Below are 17,094 nucleotides of genomic sequence, written 5' to 3'. Positions count from 1 at the left end.
TGCCCCCCTCAAATGATAAATTCAACAATAATCATGTGCTTCTTGAAAAAAATACAATCATCAAACCCATAAACCCATAGTGATCACAACTGCAAAAAGTTTGGGGATACCAACTTTGTAGGAGCACCAGATGGAAAGCCAGTAAGATGTCTGCACGGATTGAAGCCGCGTCGATTCTGATGGAAAATGGAGGGAAGTGTTCAACAAGGAAGGAACAGTGAAAGAAAAAAAACAAAAACAAAAAAAACAAAACAATTCAGAGGGAGATGATGGAAGACTTCTTGGTCTAAAAACATCCAGGCTACCTAAGTAAGGTCATTCTAAGAACCTGGTATTCTCTAGTCATAAACTTAAGCCAGAGCCAATCAAATTCTTTTGTGTGTTGTTTTCAAAGCAAAGCATCCTTCCACAAATTACCTAATCATTTGCCTGTCATTTCAGCTGTCCTGTCAACGTTAAGTTTTTCATATTTCTTTCTTTAAACAGATAAGCTAGGTAGATTGTTATCAGAATAACAGAATATTTTTCAACAGTATTTTAATGGCATTTGGTATTTTACATTTTTACAGGAATTCAAATCAGACTAACAGCAAAGAAGAATAGAGATTCTACTTTAACAACAGAAGACAATAATTTTAATTTCTGTACTTCTATAAATTAGCTACACAGCACTTATTCTCTTTAGTGGTTTAAAAGATATCTCCAGCCTTTGCCCATTCTTATTGTAATTATTTGTTTTAAAACCCCTTTAAAATCAACCTCCCTCCTTAGCATTCCTTTAGATCTTCTAGAGGGTTTCTGATCCAAAGATGTGTGTGAATTAGAATAAAGGTGTTCTTTCCTCTAGACACATTACTCACCAGCGCCTATAAAGTGAGCAGACCTTCTAGACTGTGTGGCCTCAAATGTGCACGAGCATATGTGGTTGCTGTGATTCATTATCCTCCCTACATGGAAGTGGTCCCTCCTTCCTGCAATGGTGCTCCTATGAAGCACTTGGGGGAGACCTGGCTTACCATCTTTCAGCATTGAGAATGACTTTCAACTCTGTAATCCAAAGATGTCAAGGATGCCTGGGTGGCTTGGTCGGTTAAGCGTCCTACTCTTTTAATTTCAGCTCAGGTTATGATCTCAGGCTCATGAGATCAAGCCTTGCATCAGCTCCATGATGGGTATGGAACCTGCTTAGGATTCTCTCTCTCCCTCTCCCTCTCCCCTTATAGCTATTCCTTGCTCAGCCCCTGTCTCTCCCTCACCGTCCCCCCGCAACTTGTTTTTTTCTCTTTTGCTCTCTCTAAAAAAAAAAAAAAGAAAAAAAAAAGACATCAGTCACCATTTTAATTACTGCTGCTCAGGTTGGGAGTCATGATCTTAAGATCATGCTGACATGAAGGCATGAAGATAGTGCTGCGATGGGAATGTAGGCTCCCTCTGCAGTCACAGACAGACCCTACTCGCATCTTGATCACTGCTACATCATCAGGACATTTTATGTAATATCTTCCACCTTCAACTGAAGAAGAGAACAGTAAATGCTACGTAGGTTCAACAAGCATGCCTGTGAGCTACAAGAGAACCACCTGCAGTGGTTCTAGGCGAGGCCAGCATACAGTTCATTGGTCAACCACGTGCACACCAGGCCTGGGCTCGTTTCAGTGCTTTGGAAATATTAAGAACTTTATAATATCCAATCACAGCAAAGGTAGCGGGAGAGCTGAAATCATGCAAAATAACGGGCACAAAATGAGGAAGAAAAGAGAAACAAAGATACTAAAAATTTGAAGGTGTAAGAAAATCATTCTAGGGTACAGAGTAAGTTAACATCAGGACAATAACATCTACATGGAACTCAACCTTGCCTAGACATGCACCTGTCATTCACATCACGTCACTCTGGATAATTAATATGTGGGTTTATAAGCACTAAGTCAGCACACAGCCTCTTTACAAATATAAGGCTTTCTCCAGTCACCTCTTGCTAGCCATTATCACATGCGACCCTGACAGTGAGGTCCTAGTGGGCAGGAGCTGCCTGCATTTATTTTACTTATGTAGCAACTACTGCCCTCCCTGGCACTGAATCAGTGCTGAGTAGATGATAAATACCTCCTCAATACCAAAATGCAAGATATCAGGTTTGAATTTGAAAATATATATGAAGATTTATCTGATTACTTGGGGGAAGAAATTTAACATTCTTACAGCAAACCACAAAGATCTCGAAGTATTGAATGTTATTAGACTGTTAAAATAATAGCAATACTATCTTCCTCTCCATTGCTTGAACAAAGATGTATAAATGCATATGTGGACTTATGAGGAAAACAAAAGAAGCTGCTCAACACTGTTGGCATCTAAAAAAAAAATACTGTTCTATTTTGTTATCTACCTTCTGTGTTATGTACACAGGGCAGCAACCCAAAATTTGTAGAAGGATTTATCAGATGAAATATATCTTTGCATGTGAACTACTCATCATGCCCTAGAAATACTTTAAAAATTTAAAACCTGCATTTCACACTGAGGTGTTCTGCTGTTTTGTACACCAATGGGCTTTACCTGCCTAACTGGTCTTACATTTCACAACAGTTTATAGAGCTGGAAAGCACAGAAATGTTCTGCATAGCACATATTATGAACTGGTTCTTCCAGGACTCACAGAAACATTTTTAAACTTTGTTTTCCTATAAGAAAGGTGACCTATACAGTAGGACCTGGTTGGACTGGGCATGGGTGGGCAGGATAGGAGGAGGAGAGGGTTGATTTGATGGTGCAGCTATAGTAGAGGTATCGCTACAAGAAAATATATTGTCCAAGAGGACAATCACAGAAAACAAGGGATTAACCACAGAAGTGGGTATGGTTCAAGAATGGCTCAAGTGACCTCAGTATTGCATAAGGCAAACTGATCATGGTTTAGATGCAGAAGGGATATAGATAGAACCCAAAGAACCTGCCCACAAGGGCAGTGCCCAAAACAGCCCTCTGTTCATGCAAAGACACATATATGACAGGCCTCCATCCCATTGAAAAAGAATTTCATGGATATGGATACAGACTTTATCTGGCATTAAAAATGTCTACTATGTGCCAGAACCCACGTTAGGGGCTTCATTTAATGACTACTTACAATCTTAATGGTGTAGACAGAAGTTGCTATCCCCATTTCACAGGTAAGAATACTGAGGCTGGAAAGTTTAAATTAACTCCATCACCATTATGCAGCTATTATGTAGAGACGGGACTCAAAAGCACATAGTTTTGATGCTAGTGAATGAGTTTTTAAAACATGATGCTCAACTGATTTATGAAAGTAATCAGGGAAAAGACATGTGTGGAAGAACAATGGGGAGATCAACCAAATACATAAATAGAGAACTTACAAAATATCAGACCATGAGCTTTGGTAAGAAATATGTTTTGGAACATGACCAAGTTACATACCCACTATGCCTCTCCATATAAAAGCAACTAAAAAAAGGTCCTACCAAAAAAAAAAAAAAAAAAAAAAAAAAAATTACCCTTACTATGAGTAATATACTCTGATATTTTCTGATTATTTTTTCTGCTCCATCGTTATTCTAAAAGTACTGGCAGGATTTACTAAAATTATTTCATGGCCCACTAGTAGGTCAGAACCCACAGTTTGAAAAACAGTGCCATAATCAATACTAATGACCACTACTCTGTTTCTGGTGTAGGTAGAATATTGGGTTTTTCAGTTTTCCATAAATAATCTTCCATTTGAACCTTTGTCCATGAAAGGAAAGGGGGAAATGTAGTTAAAAGGTAGTGAGAGCACTGGATAGAACTATCATATGTCATATGCTAAAAAGAGGGGTGAAATTAACATACTCCAAACAAGAATGGGTCCATCTCAAAGACAAAGAAACTTGCTCCAAAAGGCAGAGGTTAAAGACCCATAGTGGAAAAGGTTCTGATGTCTTAAATATTCCTTTGAGTTGTCAGAAAAACATCATTGTCCAACAACGACTCACTGATGAAAGAAACACTGGTATGTAGACTTCAGGCAAATTTTAAGACTGAAAGACAAGTCACATACCTACTACTCAGGTTACTTTCCACGCAAAAAAGCACCAGGTCTCCTCTCAGTTACTGTTTCAAGACACTTGATGGTTGACACTACTTCAATTTGATCTGACTTAATAAAAAGCCTGGACAGTATTATCCAATGAAGGATACAATGTTTGGCTTCAAGCTATAGAACCAACATACGAGCCAGAAGAAAAACTCACTATGAACAGAATAAAAAAGAGAAAGAAAGTATGGAAGTTCATAAAGGTATTAGCTTTGTTACCATGGGGATTTCTGGGAGGGAAAGAAAAGGGGTCTCTTCAGAGAAGTGACTGATGCTATTTATTAATCTACTTGTAAGTAATGTCAAATTTTAAAGATGCTCCAAAGAAAATCACTTTTTTTTTTTTTTGCATCAGCCTTTTAATATGCTGGAGGAACCTGTTCAAAATGCTTCAGCAGTGATGTAACTTAGATGATAAATGTGTTCTTCAATCTGTGCACCAGTCAAGTAGCAATAAAATCAGAATAATTCATGCAAAAATTTTCATTATGTTTCTCAACATACTTATTTACATTTTAAATCACACATTAGACAATATGAAATATCTTTCATTTAGACAGGTGTGAACTAGAAAACAGATGCATTCATTAGACACAGAACAATTCGGCGAATTAAAAAAAAAAAAAGACTCCGAGAACTCTCTGGTTGAAGTACTTGAGCCACCATTAACTTACTTGAAAAAATATGGCCATGGCTCCGATTATTCTGTTTTCTGAAATTGCGGTTTGAAAGCTGTCAAAGTCATCTGGATTATAAAAGAAAATCTGCATCTGTAAAAGAACAATTAAAATATGTATTAGGAAGATTTCAAGCCTAGACACAAATAGAATAGTAAGAGGGACCCAGATTGCTCACTTCCTCAGATTTGGCCAAATACATTCACCTATCCATATTTTTCCTTTGCTAAAGTATCTAAGAGCAAACCCCAGACACTGTATCATTTTCTCCTTACAAACCACACAATCACACATTTTCTCACAGAAGTGCCCTTCTGCTACCCAAAAGAACGCTGACACGTGATTGCCTGATATTCGTGTCACGGTGAAAGTTCCCATAGTATTATGGAGCAAAATTTTAATGGAGTAAAACATCTTGAAGTTAAAAAAAATAACTAAGCCTATGAGATGCAGTTCACATGCTTAAATTATAGATACTTAAATGGGCACATCTTTATAAGCAATGCTCTTTTGGAGGAATTTGAAGGGGTCAATCGCCCAAATGGAGTCTTTCAGTGAATCCACAAGAAATTTCATGGTAATAATAATATTTCACATTTTCCAATTTGCAAAACTGTACCATAGATTATTTTACTTAATTCATGTATAAAGAAAGGGCAGAAATGACTACCCTTAGTGATTTGAAGAAATCAGATGAAAACACAGTGCTTCAGAAAGTTGATGTTAACTTGGCTAAGGTTGAACATCCGAGGAAAACTATAAAATCAAGGTGCTCTCATTGGAACCCTAAATACTTTCTCTTACATTTGGGTAGAGTTTCTTACTCAAAAAGCAGAATACAGACAAATCAACTTAAAATCATTACATGATTTTAATGTGTGAAGAGTCTACTATTTAGTACACTGCGGAGAGCAAAAATGGACCACGGAATGTTCTCGAAAGAATACATACATAATAAGAAGAACAGCTTTGGGTTTTATTCTAGCTTCTTCATTTACTTGCCTGTAGACCTCACACAAACAAGTCTAATTCAAAGTATCAGCTTCCTCATGTATAGAATCAAGTATTTACCATGGGTGTGGAGGGTGTGGAGATCCAACAAGTCACTGTAATATACAGTATGTAGAAGCATCATGCCTACACTTCATCTGTGCCAGCAAATCACTATCATCATCATCATCACCATCATCATCATCAACATATTTCAAGGTTAACATCTGGCAGACACTGTAAAATTTCTCATAAGACTGTGATTCCCCGGAATCTTCTGGAATGACCCTACTCCTTACAGAAAATCCAATCTCCTCTATCATTCATCAGGTGGTTCCTATTTTCCAAATGCCGTGATGCTATTCTCCACAACAAACTGAACCACCACACCCCAGAGGGAATTTGCCTATAGGAAACTGAATGCTAAATTCCCAGAGGGGAAAGCTAAATCAGAAAAACTAGCTCAAGTATAGGTCAAAGGTTAAACAGAGCTTAATTACTTGAGACTGTTAAGAATAAAGTGACACTTCTTTTCTGAAGGCTAAAATCAGGTGGTCCAATCAGGATACTTTCTAGGAAAAGTCAGGCATCCAAGTGGATGAAAGAAAGATGGGTCAATTCCTTTGAAGGACTTTCCTTCTTACAGTGAATTATTTTTCTTACACTGTGAATTCTCACCAATTCTGGCAGCCTCTTACAAATGTGTTGCCTTTAGATTTGGACAGCTTTAGACATCATGCATTTACACTGAGAAAACACCTTTCAATGAGGTGCAGATTAAAAGAGTTTAATACTTAGGTGAATTGCTTTGGGTACAATGCTGCAAACGCAAGAAAGAAATGCTACACAAGTATATTCAGAAAATACACCTCAGTTTCCTTTTAAAACTCAGGCCCTCAAATTAAGTAAGTTCACAGAAGTTTTTCTTACTCTACAGCCCACAAGCAGCGGTGGCATTGTTTAATGCATCACCTGAATAGTGTGTGATTCAAAATACTTTAAGACCTCTTCAAGGGCATTTTCATTTATGACCGGGTGAGGAAATTCATTTTCAGAAAATGTCTTTGAGTCATGGCTCCACCCAGCAGAATAATAAAATGTCTCATAAAGAGAACAGTAGCAGAAGTCTGAAATATCAATTTTCCTTGCTTTTTCTCTCAAGTGGTAGCCTGCTGAATTAGGTTAACTTTTGAAGCTATCTTAAATATGAAGAATAAGGACTGGATAGAGTTTTGCTGAGTGAACTGGACTTTAAAATCGCTTTGTTGTTATTGCAGATGAGATAAATGGGGGCAGAAGCTGCAAACCTGTTTCCCAAAACCATCTCTGAAAGGTGTTGGGGTGGCTATAAAATATCATCAGGAGCACACTAGCTTTCTGTACCTGACCTCAAAAGCCATACCCAGAGTCCTCTCCCATCACAAGAGTGTTCTTCTTAATAAAGCGAATCTAAGTCATGTTTATCTGTATCAGCGTATCAGTCCTTCTCCTGAAAAATCACGGTACACAACAACTGAAGGAAAAGGCTGGGGAAGTCTGGCAACAGAATGGTCTATGAACTCTTCCATGCAGCCTTTACCAGGAACCCTGATTATTTATATTCTATCCCATTTGCATTCAATCTCTCTCTCTCTCTCTCGTCTGCACATACAGATACACAATTTCTTTCTTATGAATCACCGGGTAGTAAGTGGGAGAAAATATGCCCCTTTACCGCTAAATACTTAAGTGTATAATTTCTAAGAATTAGGACAGTCTCTTATATAAGCACAGTATAATTATTCAAATTAGCAAATTTCACTTGATACAATACTATTATCTCATTCACAATCCATTTTGAATTTTGGCAAATGCCCAAATAAAGTCCATTACACATCATTATTCTGGTTCTTAGTTCAAGAATCCAATTTAGAATCAAACTGTGCATTTCGTTGTTACATCTCTTTATACTGACCGCTCCTGCCCCCTCTCCCATCTGGGACAGTTACTCAGTCCTCCTTTATTTGAACAGTGTGAAGTGTGCAGGTCAGTTGTTAGGTACAATCAGGGTCTGTCTCATAGGTTCTCCTGATTGAATTCAGGTGATGCAAGTTTCCACAGGACTGACATTGTCTTCATGATGCATCATATCGGGAAGTACACCCTGTGGATTTCTCCCAATAGGAGGGGTGTTTAACCTCATTGTACAGTTAAGTTGATGTCTGGCAACCTTCTCCACTATCAAGTCATTAATTTTCCTTTTATAATTAAAAGCAGTTTTTAGGGAGCTACTTGAGATTACATAAATACACTGTTCGTCATTGAACATTCATCCGCTAGTCTCAGCATTCATTGATGACTTTTCCAAGTGTACTACCCCCTCTATATGCATGAATGGGATTCTAGTGAAAGGAATAGCTTTCCCTTCTCCACAGTTTATTTATCCATTCATCCATTTATTTAAATCCACATGAACTCACTTATTTTGTTTTATTCAATGAGTTATAATACATTACCATTATTTATTTTAATGTACAAACTGTCTCAATAGGAGATCTTTTGCACAGTAGGAACCCTTCCAAATGGACTCCTGTCTTTCTGCTATGTTCCCATCATTTTATATTTTTTATATTTTATATTTTTTGTGTATTTATATTTTATATTTTTACATTTTATATTTTTTAGCATCTCCTTATTAACTGACACAGACGTTTTAAACTGATCTTGTATTTTCCCTGTTCCAACACTAAAATTGGCCATAACTTGGGTGAGTTCTGGTTCCTTTTAGCAAGGAATGGTATTTAAAGGCATTATACCCTTACGTCAGTATTTTCCAAATATGTTTGCAATAAGAACATTTGGTCCTTCAAGAAAACTATATAGCTTAAGGCTCAGTGACTCTATTCCAACCAGGACCTTCCTTCCATGGGAAGGAGAGCTGGATCAGCTCATATAAATGGGTGTTCATTCTATCATTCAGAGTGTCACGAGACCCGTAAGTCTCCTTAGTCCCAGAAACAAACCATATAAAAATCAACTAAAAAGGGGGGCCTGGATGGCTCAGCGGGTTAAAGCCTCTGCCTTCAGCTCAGGTCATGATCCCAGGGTCCTGCGAATGAAACCTGCATAGGGCTCTTGGCTCAGCAGGGTGCCTGCTTCCCCCCACCCCCACTGCCTGCCTCTCTGCCTACTTGTGATTGTCAAATAAATAAATAAAATCTTAAAAAAATATATCAACTAAAAAGCCACTGGTAGACTATGTACCAGTGCACAGTCAAGGGACCAGTTCTTCAAAATCCTTCAAATTCTTGAACAAGCCTCACAGACCCGGATGGATCATTTGGTTATACCTTGTAGAATGGCTGGACGGGAAAAATATTTCTCTGGCCAGGTCCGGGTGATAGAAAAAACAGAGGATCACGTAGTATGACCTGACATTTGTAAAACAAAATTTCACAAAGAGGAAAAGCCCTACCAGTGACCAGGAGGCTTATGCCAAAATACAGGTATGGAAAGTGCCTGAATGAATAGTAACACCTCTGAATAATGGGAGGGGGGTGAAATGGATAGTGTGAGCATAAGTTTGACCAAGATCAATGCTCCACTGTTGAAGGGTACTAGCATGATGCATAGAGAGTCACAACAAAATGCCCACTTAGCTTCTTCCCCTTTCTCTTGCCTTGAGCCACCCCTCCATAGTTAAAATGACTCTAGGTGCAATTTGATATAAAAACTATCTTTATGCCTGGTTTCCAACATCACTAGTTGTGTTAAGCTGAATGAATGCAAAGCAACAAATCTGAAAACTAGATCCTTCTATATTTTTATTAATTCTGTTATGTTCTACACATTTAGGGAGTACTTACTGTATGCCATGAACTGTGCTATCATTCATGAATACTCACTGAGGCAGGTACCACCATGATTTTCACTTTACAGCCAAAGAAACGAAGGATTTCCAAAATTTACAAAGCAGTTAAGGAAGAGGGAGAGAGATTGTCATAGGAACTTAATCTTTCCAATCCTAGAGTTCAGGTCTTAATTACAGGGCTTCCTTATGAGGGACAAGTGTATTTGCTTACTACCCATTATGTATAAGGTACTATGACAGATGAAGACCCATTTTGTGCTTAGAAAGATTGAAATATTAATAATGAGGGGCGTCTTGGTGGCTCAGTTGGTTAAGCATTTGCCTTCCACTCAGGTCCTGATCCCGGAGTCCAGGGGATCAAACCCCACGTGGAATCAGGCTTCCTGCTCAGTGGAGAGTCTGCTTCTCTCTCTGCCTGCCCCTCCCCCCCAGCTCATGCTTTGTCTCTCTCAAATAAACAAATAAAATCTTTTTTAAAAAAGAAATATCCATTTCTCCGTTGAAGGGCATCTTGGCTCTTCCCATAGTTTGGCAACTGTGGTCATTGCTGCTATGAACATTGGGGTAGAGATGGCCCTTCTTTTCATTACATCTGTATCTTTGGGGTAAATACCCAGTAGTGCAATTGCAGGGTCATAGGGTAGCTCTATTTTTAATTTCTTAAGACTCTCCACACTGTTTTCCAAAGTGGCTGCACCAACTTGCATTCCCACCAACAGTGTAAGAGGGTCCCCCTTTCTCCATATCCTCTCCAACACATGTTGTTTACTGTCTTGTTAATTTTGGCCATTCTAACTGGTGTAAGGTGGTATCTCAATGTGGTTTTGATTTGAATTTCCCTTGGAACATTGAAAAAATAAAATAAAGTTAAAAAAAAAGAAATATCAATAATGAAAGAAGGTTATCTTTTTTTTTTTAAATGCCAAAGTTAGAATCATAGGTAAATGTATCACAAAAAAACGTAAGCCAATGAACGGCTCTTGGACAAGTAAGGCATGTAGTAAATGAATACTAAAATAATGCGGGTGATGGGTTAGAGGGGACATTTCCTTTATGATGGACTTTCTACCTTCTAACGTTATAGCTGTGTGCATAAGTCAGCTCTCACACCTCCATGAAAATGGAGGCAAGAGGCAATGACCCCAACATGGGTGGAAAAATCCAACACTGACTTCTCCAGTGATTTAGAAAGCTCTACATTTTAATTTCAAACAACTGGCATTTCTACAACAGGCTTCCCACATACCTATGTGTCTAAGCAAAAAAAAAAAAAAAAAAAAAAAAAAAAGATAAATTAAGTAAGGAAAGAACATGCAGACAGTCCAGAGGAAAGGCAATCTATTGAAAGATTCCCTAGCCATTTCCAGATACTGTTGGGCACCTTTAATGGAGTAGAAGAATACACATAGGAACAGCTACAGGAGAAAAATGGACAGAGATGACATGTAAATGGGACAAGATAAAGACAGTAACAAGAAAGGCAACAGCAACATTAAAAGCCATACAGGAGGCAGTAGATAGCAGAACCAAAGAGGTGAAATGTACTTTTCTGATCATGCGTGGCATCGACCTGGAGTAAGCTAGCTGAGAACATAGCGGAGGGCTAGAAACACATGCCCAAGTATAAAAATGTGCAGTAAAGGCAAAGCACAATTCCAAGCACGGTTAATGATCAGCCGGTTCCACCTGCTGGATCACTTGGCTAGGATGATGTCAGAATTGAAGTTTTTGCACAATAACTTCTTAGTCTAACTTGATTTGTAGACTGTGCTGCACCATAACTGCTATGAAGCCAAATCACAGACACCCAACACTGCACGTTCTCCTTCTTTAATTCTGCCACTGCCATCAGCCAGGATGATCGATGCAGGCAGGAAGTACATCTGCCGAGTCAAAGCTATGTCTTTTAGAGGGCTGTTCCTTGTAAATAGTAGTAACTTATTTTTGGTGTGAATAACATGGTTGGGGCTCTGTGTGGTAGGAAGCAAGGACAGACAACTGATAAATCCAAAAACAATGTAATGAGTTTCTTCCTATATATAGGAATAAATAACTAAATGAATAGCAAGGACGGATCAGAATACTAAGAGAATGAATGGATTTAAACCACTGGAGAAAACACTCAGGAACGTGCAGATGCCAAAATCATGGGGGAAATGTGAAGTGGCACCAGGTACTGTTCTGCTAAACACCGTAGATTATATTATTTTCTCCTCGATCTGTAAGAAATTCAAACCATTTTCTACCTAGGTAAGTAGGCTGAAATTTTGATCCTCTAACAAAAGAAAACCTAGTCATGCAAATTATGGAAAGCATGATAAAAACATGCTATATATAGCATATAGAAATAGATGACACAAACATTCTGAATTCAGAATCATTATTTGGGCATTTTGTTTTATATCAGTGAACAGTTTTTACCTCAAGTTACTTTTTAAAAGGATCATTATTGTATTTTTAACCCTGTGATAGTTATTTTGTATGTCAATTGTCTAGGCCATGCTGCCCAGCTGTTAGGTTAAACATTGTAGATGTTATTACAAAGGTATTTTTTAGATGTGATTAATATTTGAATCTGTAGATTCTAAGTCAAGCAGATTACCCTCCATAATGTGGTGGGTCTCATCCAATCAGGTGAAAGTGTAAAGTGTCCCTAAGGAATTGTTTCTCCAGATTCCAACACAGAGATTTTGCCTGGGTTTCCAGCCATCAAACTTAAGACTACAACACCAACTCTTGTTGGGATTTCTAGGCTGCTCTGCAAATTTTGGACTTGACTGCCCCCACAACTGAATGAGACAAACACCCCCAAAGTTAGTACTGATTTTAAGCACCTATATATGATATATGTACGATATATGTACAAGTGACTGTGTATCACATTCCAAACCATTCTGCAAACTAGTTACTTTTTGAGCTTCCTTGAGCTCTGAGCTCTCACCTTCATTCAGTTCTTTCTAACAAGGTTCTCCCTGGAGAATGTAGCCCCTGTTAAAACACAGTTCACACACTGTTGTGGCTTACAGCAAGATGGCCATGAAGTTGGCTGACAGCATGACCACGGGTGACATAAACAGAGATCGAAGAGCTTGGGCTAGCAAGTCAGACCAGATTCAAATACTTAAGACACCAAGGCTTAAGTGTCCTTGGTGAGAGCTCCAAGGCTCAGTGTCCATTTCTGTCCAACAGGGGTACTACTTAATGTCATCATATCCAATAAGCACATGCTTTGGTAAAGTAAGAACAAATTAAGCAGCTCCCATGTTTTATTATTACGTATCTTTACTACCGTATGACCAGAAAGGATATATGAATTAAGGTGAAGATGAATTGTTTCCACAGGCCAGCCAACAACCCAGTGAGTCATGCCACAAAGTTCAGCAAAGAAACGTGTGTTTAGGCTTCACACAGCCCTCACTGGAAGACTATTTTTAGAAGACTGTGCTCCAAAGAATAGCAGGGATTGAGTACCTTTGTAGGCAAGGTAGCATTTAAATAAACATTCTGAAACATTTGCTTTATACAATATCATTAATCACAGAGTATGCTAATCCTTAATTATTTCCCTTTTTTTTTCTTTTTACTTTCCCTGTAACATGGAATTATCTTCAACTATTTTACAGCAGGAATCCAAATTTCTGCAGGAGAAGACTCCAAAGTGCACACTAGGACTATGACTCATACACAGTGAGGTGCTGGGATGATTTCTGGGATCCCTTTAAAAAGTCTCTGTGTGTTACTTGTTTGTGCCTTTCTAAGTCTATTTATCAGCTGATTTTTGGAATTTCTGGTTCGATGATGCATCTGATTAGTCACATAAATATTTAATCTTTGTATTTTTCCCTTGGTAAGGAATGATTCAGGCTCTTACTTATAGTATCAAATAGACTTTTTTAGGGATTTACTATGCCTGATTCGTGAGTTATTTGTAAGAGTTCAGCAGAAGTTCAGACACAAAGGAGGTAGGTTCAACATCCACCTGTATATTGGCCAGTTACCCTTTTCATGTCCTCAGAATAGGGAGTGGTAAGCTATAGGTCTCCCATTAATTAGCTGTGTGACCCAGTTGAAATCAGTTGCCCTCTCTGAGTCTTAACATCCCCAGGAGTAAATGGAGGATAAGAAATGCACCACTGGGGGCGCCTGGAAGGCTCAGCAGGTTAAAGTTTATGCCTTCAGGAGGACATGAACACATTTCTCCAAAGAAGACCTCCAGATGGCCAAAAGACACATGAAAAAGTGCTCCACATCACTCGGCATCAGGGAAATACAAATCAAAACCACAATGAGATATCACCTCACACCAGTCAGAATGGCTAAAATTATCAAGTCAGGAAATGACCGATGCTAGTGAAAATGCAGAGAAAGGAGAATCCTCCTACACTGCTGGTGGGAATGCAAGCTGGTGCAGCCACTCTGGAAAACAGCATGGAGGGTCCTCAAAGAGTTGAAAATAGAGCTACCCCACAATCCAGCAATTGCACTATTGGGTATTTACCCTAAAGATACGAATGTAGTGATCTGAAGGGGCACATGCACCCGAATGTTTATAGCAGCAATGTCCACAATAGCCAACTATGGGAAGAGCCTAGATGTCCATCAATAGATGAATGGATAAAGAAGATTACACACACACACACACACACACACTGGAATACTATGCAGCCATCAAAAGAAATGAAATGTTGCCATTTGCGACGACGTGGATGGAACTAGAGGGTATTATGCTGAGCAAAATAATTCAATCAGAGAAAGACAATTATCATATGACCTCTCTGATATGAGGAATTTGAAAGGCAAAGTGAGGGGCTTGTGGGGGAGGGAAGGACGAAATGAAACAAGATGGGATCGGGAGGGAGACAAACTATAAGAGACTCTTAATTTCACAAAACAAACTGAGGGTTGCCATGGAGAGGATGATTGGGTTATGGACATTGGGCAAGATATGTGCTATGGTGAGTACAGGGAAGTGTGTAAGCCTGACGATTCACAGACCTGTAGCCCTGGGGCTAATAATACATTATATGTTAATTAAAAAAAAAAAAAAAAGCTGCCTTCAGCTCAGGTCATGATCCCAGGGTCCTGGGATTGAGCCCCGCATCAGGCTCTTTGCTCTGTAGGGAGCCTGCCTCGCAACCCCCCGCCTACTTGTGATCTCTCTCTCTGTCAAATCAATAAATAAAATCTTTAAATTAAAAAAAAAAATAAAGAAATGAGAAATGCACCACTGGGTCATAGTGAACATTAAACAAAATAAGTCAAGGAAAGCACATCCCACAATGTCTGCCATACTGTAGGCCCCCAAATGATTCACATGTCTTTAACAATTAGTTAACAGGAAAAAAAAAAAAAGGGAAGAAGTTAATGAAAGGATTATTTGCAGTCACTCCAAACTGGAAACCAAACATTAATCATTAATGGAACTGATAAATTGTGAGAGTCACATGTAATAATACAGACAAACAATGCTGAGCCAAATAAGGCAGGTACCCAAAAAAGAAAAAAAGAAAAAAAAGAATTAAAATTAGAAAAAAAAAAGTTCACTGTGATCCTATTGAAATGAAGTACAAAGCCCAGCAATAACTTATGCACTTAGAAGCCAAAACAGAGGTTACCTGTGGGAGCAGTGAGTGGAAAACGGTTTCTGGGGATGCTAAGAAGTGCTCTTTCTTGATCTCAGGGCTGGTTACAAGAGTATGAAAATTCATTAACCTGTTTTATTATTATTTGTTCATTTTCCTCTTTGTATATAATACTTCAATATTAAATACAATTCACGAAATTCTATGCTTTTGAAACTGGGATAAACAAAAGTATAATGCCACCTAACAATAAGAGCAGGGAAGAGTTTGTATCCTTCTATTTCATGGAAGCTACTCCAAATCTGAGGGTAAGGCTAGAGGTAACGTATCTGCTTGTCAGAGCAAGTTAAGGGGACCGTGCCTTAAGTGTGTAGAATCAGGCCGGCCTCGGACCAATAACAACTGTCTGGACCAACCATCATCTCGCCCCCCTTTTCCCTCAAGGTGAACATGGCCAAGGAAGCTCAGAGCTAGCGTGTCCATAAAACATTCCACAGAGCTGCTTAAATGTATCCAATCCTTATAATACTTTATATGAATTAATTCCTTTCATCCTCACCACTACTTTTTGTGGTACTAGGTCTTGTCTGAGCAGTAACAAAGCTGGGATTCAAACCCAGGCATTTGATTGCAGAACCCACACATTTAAAATCCTCTCTATAAAACATCCTGATCAGAATTCCCACTAGCAATGAGGAATATCTATTAGTTATCTCCAGGATCCTCACACAAAGTTTCCAGAGTAGTAGTTCCCCACTATGGGTGTCTTTGGACTCTAGAGGACCCTGGCCATGTCTAGAGTTATGCTGGGTTTCAGTACTAGAAGGGGTCTACAGGCATTTAGTAGACCAGGTAGAGGCCAGGAAGCTGCTAACCACCCTACAATGTGTAGGACAGCCCCCGAAAGCAAAGAATTATCCAACCCAAAATGTCAATAGTATTGAGGTGTAGACACCTTGTCTATACTCACTGTCACATGAAACCTAGCCAAGGGATTTGGTCAAGCATTTTGTTTTTCTTTCCCTCTTCCCACTACTACTGACCTCTAAGGGGGAGAAACAAGTTTATTATAATGGGGCCCAAGGACTGGGAGAGTAGTTTTCCCCCTATGCATAAACCAGTAAGTTCAAACCACTTTTACTTATTCTTGGAGTTACTGTAATAACTTTCTTTTCTATTAAAACAAACTTTCCTTGCCTGTAGAACTACATCACACATCAGGTTTTCTGAAATGCAGTGGAGCTTAACACCTTGGACACAGTGGAGGGGGAGGGGATCCGCAGGTGCATCTGGAACTCATTTGTATTTCAAAAACACGAAAATAACCACCGCAGTGTTTGTGCTCTTTGTAATATGAAACTTTTTAGAAATTGCTTTGTACTTGGTAGTAACAGCCACATGATTCACCATGAAATGAAGTCTGGAAAATCATTTTGGATAAATGGACCTATAAATTCAATAGAATTTCCATGACAACATAGACTGCAGCACTCAACCACAAATAAAAGGTTATAAATCATTCAAAACCAACTAGGAATCAGCAATACGGCTCTCGTTTTGAAATATAAGAAACCTGAAATATAGTTTATTTGTTACTTACTCACCCAAACTTCCCATTATAGTTCTCTCCTCACTTCTGATATTGTATTTTCTACCCTATAAGAGGTGTTTGGAAAATGATGAAGCCAAGAACTTACAATTAAGCTAAATAAAATTAACACAGGTACAGTGCTGGTGGTATTCCTCCCTCTCTCCCAGCCAGAACCCCACAAGAAAGCTTGTGCACAAATAAAAGTTATGCTGTTTTATCCAGAAAACTGCAATTTGCCCTACATAGCTACTTCTGCCAGATCAGGGTATCTGTAAGAAAAATGTTCATGCAAAACATTTCAGAGA

General features: G+C 38.7%; 1 protein-coding gene across 3 annotated transcripts in view; it reads right to left on the bottom strand.

Moving 5' to 3' along the window:
* Positions 1–17,094, bottom strand: part of PTPRG (protein tyrosine phosphatase receptor type G) — a 698,789-nt gene that overhangs the window by 206,067 nt on the left and 475,628 nt on the right. For all 3 annotated transcript variants that reach the window (XM_059390081.1, XM_059390080.1, XM_059390082.1), the window contains exon 5: positions 4,774–4,869. In XM_059390081.1, coding sequence (XP_059246064.1) covers positions 4,774–4,869 — 96 coding nt within the window. The remainder of the gene's footprint in view (positions 1–4,773; positions 4,870–17,094) is intronic.

The sequence above is a fragment of the Mustela nigripes genome, chromosome 2 (assembly GCF_022355385.1).
Source record: "Mustela nigripes isolate SB6536 chromosome 2, MUSNIG.SB6536, whole genome shotgun sequence".
NCBI lineage: Eukaryota > Metazoa > Chordata > Mammalia > Carnivora > Mustelidae > Mustela > Mustela nigripes.
Note: the sequence above shows the minus strand (reverse complement) of the source record. Positions and strands in the feature narration are given on the sequence as shown.